Source organism: Carcharodon carcharias, assembly GCF_017639515.1.
Source record: "Carcharodon carcharias isolate sCarCar2 chromosome 35 unlocalized genomic scaffold, sCarCar2.pri SUPER_35_unloc_4, whole genome shotgun sequence".
Classification (NCBI taxonomy): Eukaryota; Metazoa; Chordata; class Chondrichthyes; order Lamniformes; family Lamnidae; genus Carcharodon; species Carcharodon carcharias.
In genome coordinates this window covers 814,452-820,888 of record NW_024470720.1, presented here as the reverse complement: position 1 = coordinate 820,888, position 6,437 = coordinate 814,452, and the positions used below count along the sequence as shown (strand labels likewise).

At 51.6% G+C, this 6,437-nt stretch overlaps 1 protein-coding gene across 1 annotated transcript; it reads left to right on the top strand.

Annotated features, from left to right (window-relative positions):
• Nucleotides 1-1,289: 1,289 nt before the first annotated feature.
• Nucleotides 1,290-6,437, top strand: LOC121274232 (EBP cholestenol delta-isomerase). Its single transcript, XM_041181429.1, has 4 exons — nucleotides 1,290-1,621; nucleotides 2,203-2,239; nucleotides 2,596-2,726; nucleotides 4,425-6,437. Exons 1-4 carry the CDS (start codon nucleotides 1,315-1,317, stop codon nucleotides 4,652-4,654), a joined length of 705 nt encoding a protein of 234 aa, XP_041037363.1. The 5' UTR covers nucleotides 1,290-1,314; the 3' UTR covers nucleotides 4,655-6,437.

The window sequence follows — 6,437 nt, the reverse complement described above, 5'->3', positions numbered from 1 at the left end:
GTAACCTATCTGTATCCCTTTGTTGCCTCCTTATGCCCTCTTCACTACTTATTTTCCTACTCATCTTTGTATCATCAGCAAATTTAGCAAAATACCTTCAATCCCTTCAACCCTGAATTGTAAAAAGTTGAGGCCCCAGCACTGATCCATGGGACACCACTCATTACATCTTGCCAACCAGAAAATAACCTATTTATGCCTACTCTCAGTTTCCTGTTAGCTATCCCATCTTCTACCTGAGTCAACCACATTACTGTGGGTCTGGTGTCACATGTAGGCCAGAGTGGGTAAATATGGCAGATTTCCTTCCCTAAAGGACATTAGTGAACCAGATGGGTTTTTAATGACAATCACCGAGACTAGTTTTCAATTGCAGATTTGTGAATTGGATTCAAATTCCATCAGCTGCCGTGGGCCTGGGTCCCTGGATTACTGGTCCAGTGACGTTACCACTACCCCACCACCTCCACATTGGGGGCAGTTGGCAAAAGAAGCAAAAGCAACGTGAGGGAAAAAAAAACTTTTTTCATGCGGAGAGTGGTGAGGATCCGGAATGCACTGCCTGAGAGAGTGTGGTGGAGGTGGGTGCAAAGGGGGAGCGGTGGGGAAAAATGGCGTCAAGGTGGACTACCTAGCCACGATCATTTGGAATGGCGCAGCAGGGTTGACAACCCATGTGGTCTACTCCTGCTTCTATCTCTTGTGTTCTTGTTGAATCCAGAGCCCCGATGAAGAGTCATATTGGACTTGAAACGTTAACTCTGTTTCTGTTGCGCAGATGTCAGACCTTTTTTCCAGCACTTTTTGTTTTTATTCCTATATGTTCCTTGCGAAGGTGTGGTTCTTGCAATGCTCCAGGGTCTAAATGGTCTCCATCCCAGCCCCATGAACCTAGGTTAGGTCCCACCATCTCAAAACATGTCCTTGGGGCTAGAGGGGCGGGGCTAGAGGGGGCGGTGAATCCGGCTGCGATTGGTCCGCCGGCCACCCAGCCACTCAGCTTGGCTGCACCAATCCCCGCAATGACACGACGCACAGGAACCAATCCGCGGGATCGGACCAGGGTGGCGCGTGGAGGGGAAGGGAGCCGCCCACTGGTGAGGTCATGCGTCCACGTGGGGCGTGCGCCTGCACTTTCCTGCCGGCAGGCGCCACACCGCCCCCCCCCGCCACCTCCGCCGGTGATTGGCCGGCCTGGCGAAGCGGGCGGATCGGAATTGATTGGCCGAGCGGGCCAGCCAATGGTAGCCGGGGAGGGCGGGCCGGGTGTAAAAACAGCGGCAAGAGCCGCGCCTCCTCATTCCGGCGCCTAGAATGGGAGGCGTCGGCCAGGAGGGGGTCTCTCACCCGTATTGGCCGCGGGATTTGCGGTTGCCCGGTTACCGCAGCAATGAGCGCACCGTCGGTAGCATCCTCGCCTTCCTCTTCGCCGTCTCCGCCACTCTGCTCGGCGCCACCTGGCTGCTGAGCGGCCGGCGGCGGGGCCCGAGGCTGGGGGCGGCCCGCAGGCTGGCCGTCTGCTGGTTCGCCGTCTGCGCTTTCATCCACGGGGTGATCGAGGGCTGGTTCAGCCTGAAATACCGGCAGATCCCCGGGGACCAGGCATTCCTGTCCCAGCTCTGTGAGTGGTGGTGGTGTTGGGGGAGGGGCGTGTCTGGTGGTGGTGGGGGGCGTGTCTGGTGGTGGTGGTGGGGGGCGTGTCTAGTGGTGGTGGGGGGCGTGTCTGGTGGTGGTGGGGGGCGTGTCTGGTGGTGGTGGGGGGCGTGTCTGGTGGTGGTGGGGGGCGTGTCTGGTGGTGGTGGTGGGGGGCGTGTCTGGTGGTGGTGGTGGGGGGCGTGTCTGGTGGTGGTGGTGGGGGCGTGTCTGGTGGTGGTGGGGGGTGTGTCTGGTGGTGGTGGGGGGCGTGTCTGGTGGTGGTGGGGGGGGCGTGTCTGCTGGAGTGTTTAGTTGAATTAAGTGGGGGGTCAGGTTGTGATTTATCAGTGGCTCCGCTGGCAGGAGGGCAACTGGGAGTTCGAGGAGGGAGGGAGTTTGGGGATTAATGAGGAATGTTGGGGGGTGGAGGGGTGGGAAGACACCTGGAGAGGTGTGGGGAATGAGGGGGTGGGAGCAGATGCGAGGCAGGAGCAAGGCTGCAGGTCACTGCTTTTTGCGAGTGGTAGTGTTGTGTTCGATCATTCACCCTGTTCTGTTTCCCTCCAGGGAAGGAATACGCTAAGGGAGACAGCAGATATGTCACGTAAGTCCTGCAACGATTATACAGCCCCTTTGAAGAGTTTTATATAGTAAAAATATATACCGAGTCACATGTGGCCTCTTAGTAGTCCTGTCATGTAATTGCTGCATGTGTTGCCACTGTTCACGCAGCCAGTCAGGATAGTAACCTCGGCTGCGTACAGCAATCCAGAACAGATCAAATAATTAAGCATAGTGGAGAGGAGCATCTAGGCAATAGCAATCATAATATAATGTTTAAGAATAATATTTTGAGACTATCCTGGTGGGGTTGGAAATACACCACTTGTAGCTTCAGATTGAGGTGAGATCTTTCTAGTTATAATGTTTTCACTCGTTTCTGTCCCCCTTTCTCCCCAGTGCTGACAATTTCACAGTGTGCATGGAGACCATCACTGCCTGGACCTGGGGTCCTCTGAGCCTCTGGACTGTCGTGGCCTTCCTGAAGAATAAACCGTATCGTTTTGTCCTGCAGCTCATTGTCTCCCTGGGTAAGGACCACCACCTCCCCCAGCACCCCATCCTCATGCTGATCATGAGTCTCTGATCAGGCCAGAAACTACAGAGTTGCACCCTGTCTGCCAGGGAAGAATCTGGCATCTTCCACAGTCATGACTGTGCTTCTGTTGCTGCTGGGGTCTGGGACTGAATGGTGTACAAGGAGCTTTACTCTGTATCTAACCCCCTGTGCTGAGGGACAGTGTAGAGGGAGCTTTACTCTGTATCTAACCCCGTGCTGTACCTGTCCTGGGAGTGTTTGATGGGGACGGTGCAGGGGGAGCTTTACTTTGTATCTAACCCCGTGCTGTACCTGCCCTGGGAGTGTTTGACGGGGACGGTGTAGAGGGAGCTTTACTCTGTATCTAACCCTGTGCTGTACCTGCACTGGGAGTGTTTGATGGGGACGGTGTAGAGAGAGCTTTACTCTGTATCTAACCCCATGCTGTACCTGCCCTGGGAGTGTTTGATGGGGACGGTGTAGAGGGAGCTTTACTCTGTATCTAACCCTGTGCTGTACCTGTCCTGGGAGTGTTTGATGGGGACAGTGTAGAGAGAGCTTTACTCTGTATCTAACCCCATGCTGTACCTGCCCTGGGAGTGTTTGATGGGGATGGTGTAGAGGGAACTTTACTCTGTATCTAACCCCGTGCTGTACCTGTCCTGGGAGTGTTTGATGGGGACAGTGCAGAGGGAGATTTACTCTGTATCTAACCCCGTGCTGTACCTGTCCTGGGAGTGTTTGATGGGGACAGTATAGAGGGAGCTTTACTCTGTATCTAACCCCGTGCTGTACCTGTCCTGGGAGTGTTTGATGGGGACAGTGAAGAGGGAGCTTTACTCTGTATCTAACCCCGTGCTGTACCTGCCCTGGGAGTGTTTGATGGGGACGGTGTAGAGGGAGATTTACTCTGTATCTAACCCCGTGCTGTACCTGTCCTGGGAGTGTTTGATGGGGACGGTGTAGAGGGAGCTTTACTCTGTATCTAACCCCGTGCTGTACCTGTCCTGGGAGTGTTTGATAGGGATGGTGTAGAGGGAGCTTTACTCCATATTTTACCCTGTGCTGTACCTGTCCTGGGAGTGTTTGATGGGGACAGTGTAGAGGGAGCTTTACTCTGTATCTAACCCTGTGCTGTACCTGTCCTGGGAGTGTTTGATGGGGACAGTGTAGAGGGAGCTTTACTCTGTATCTAACCCCGTGCTGTACCTGTCCTGGGAGTGTTTGATGGGGACGGTGTAGAGGGAGTTTTACTCTGTATCTATCCCCGTGCTGTACCTGTCCTGGGAGTGTTTGATGGGGACAGTGTAAAGGGAGATTTACTCTGTATCTAACCCCGTGCTGTACCTGTCCTGGGAGTGTTTGATGGGGACGGTGTAGAGGGAGCTTTACTCTGTATCTAACCCCGTGCTGTACCTGTCTTGGGAGTGTTTGATGGGGACGGTGTAGAGGGAGCTTTACTCTGTATCTAACCCCGTGCTGTACCTGTCCTGGAAGTGTTTGATCGGGACATGTAGAGAGAGCTTTACTCTGTATCTAACCCCGTGCTGTACCTGTCCTGGGAGTGTTTGATGGGGACAGTGTAGAGGGAGCTTTACTCTGTATCTAACCCCGTGCTGTACCTGTCCTGGGAGTGTTTGATGGGGACGGTGTAGAGGGAGCTTGTTTAATTGTTGTTCTCTCTGTACAGGCCAGCTCTATGGGGATGTTCTCTATTTCTACACTGAATACCAGGATGGCTTCAGCCACAGTGAGGTCGGACACCCGCTCCACTTCTGGTTCTACTTTGTCTTCTTGAACTCTCTCTGGATTGTCATCCCAGCCCTCCTGATCCTGGACGCCTGGCTCAACCTCAGTCGAGCACAGCAGGTGGCTGACCGGAACTTTCCTCCCACCAGCAGCAAGTCCAAAAGCACGTGACGGGACCCTGCTGGGGGGGGCTGGGGGTGGTGGTGGTGGTGGTGGTGCTGGGTCTGTCTCATCTTGTCTTTCACCTCCACTCTCCTCTTGAGACCTCAATCCCATTGGCCGTGATCTTATTGAATGGCGGAGCAGGCTTGAGGGGCTGTGTGTCTTCCTAATTTGCCTGTACTTTTTATCGGTTGAGTACCCCAATCGATGTGGGAGCCCATCAGCTAGCACTGTACTGTCTCTCTGGGCATCACTTCCTCTCTGGTCTGGACGCTGATGGATTTTGGAACAACTTTCAAATGCCTAACCCCAAGTGTGTGAATCAGAAGCTATCCTTAAACAGAAAAATTGACCTCAAACATAAGAGAGTGATTGATTCATTCATGTGCGCTCTGCTCAAAGGCAGCTCCTTGGCTCATGCTGTTTCCTTGGCTGGTTTATCTTTGTCGTTCCTTGATTGCCACTACCTTCTACTCTCAGGAGCAGGGCATAGAGGCATATTCCAAGTCTGCCTCAGCCAGAATGCTGTTGGCGTTGTTCTGAGCCTCTTGCTAACCATCTAGCCAATTGAATGAACCAGCCCTGAAATGTGATTAAAGCATTATCAAGCAATAATTGAAATTGTTCCTCTCCCTCATTGAGAAATGATCTTGGCTCAGGAAATCAAAATCCAACAATTGTTTGATCCCAAGACTTCCGCACCATGGAGTGGTTGGAATGTATCTTACAAAAATCTACTCGCCACAGAGGCAGTGAGACAGAGGGTTCACTGGACTGATCCCTGGGCTGTCGAGATAGTCTTGTGAGGAGAGGTTGAGGAGACTGGGTGTGTATTCGCTAGAGTTTGGCAAAATGATGCAGTTTTATCGAACCATACACCCGGTCACGCCCTGTAAGAATTTTGTATGTGGATAGAATCTTTCCCCAGATGGAGAGTCCAGAACAGAGTCTCAGAATAAGGGGTAGGCCATTTAGGGCTGAGATGAGGAGTAATTTCTTCACTGAGAGGGTGGGGAATCTTTAGAATTCTCTACCCCAGAGAGCTCATTTATTGAGCATGTTCATGATAGGAATCAATTAGATATATGGAGATGAAGGACATCAAGGGATATGGCGATGGTCAGTCATGATCTGATTGAATGGTAGAGCAGGTTTGAAGGGCTGAATGGCCCTACTCCTGCTTCTGTCCCAAATAAATTCTTAGCCTTGAGGGCGAAATCCTTTTGTAGGAACTATATGAAGATTAAAATCACCCATGATTATTGTGGCACCTTTCTTACATGCTGCCATTATTTCATTTATTGTCCTTCATAAAAACTTTTTAAAAAAAAACCCTAATAAGATATATCCCATCAGTGACTTCTTTCTTTGCTATTTCTGGCCTCCACCCAAACTGATTCTACATCTTGATTTTCTGAACCAAGATCATTTCTCACTACCAGAGACCAATCTTGTCCTTTATTAACGGCGCTACCCCACTTCCTACCTCACTGCATATTCGGTTGAAAGCCCCTTGAATATTCAGTTCCCAGTCCCGGTCACTTTGCAATGAAGAACAGGCAGCCTTGGTGCTGCCATATCCCCACCCCTACAGAGTCAAAATCATCAGGAGAGGTGAAACGGGGGAAGGGTTGGACAGACAGTTTGCTCACTCTGAGCCTCTTATGTCCAGAATGGTGGGTGCAATGTCCTTGTCATGTTACTGTCTGGAATCATTCTTAAGCTGCTGTAATTTTTAGGGTTTTGTACTGAATATATTGAAAATGAATAAATGTACACATTCCACACTGTT

Excerpts from the sequence above, each read along its gene's own strand:
- LOC121274232 (XM_041181429.1), top strand. The coding sequence starts at position 1,315 with ATGGGAGGCGTCGGCCAGGAGGGGGTCTCTCACCCGTATTGGCCGCGG. Across the intron at positions 1,622-2,202 it reads GGCATTCCTGTCCCAGCTCT|GGAAGGAATACGCTAAGGGA; the intron begins GTGAGTGGTGGT and ends GTTTCCCTCCAG. Across the intron at positions 2,727-4,424 it reads GCAGCTCATTGTCTCCCTGG|GCCAGCTCTATGGGGATGTT; the intron begins GTAAGGACCACC and ends CTCTCTGTACAG.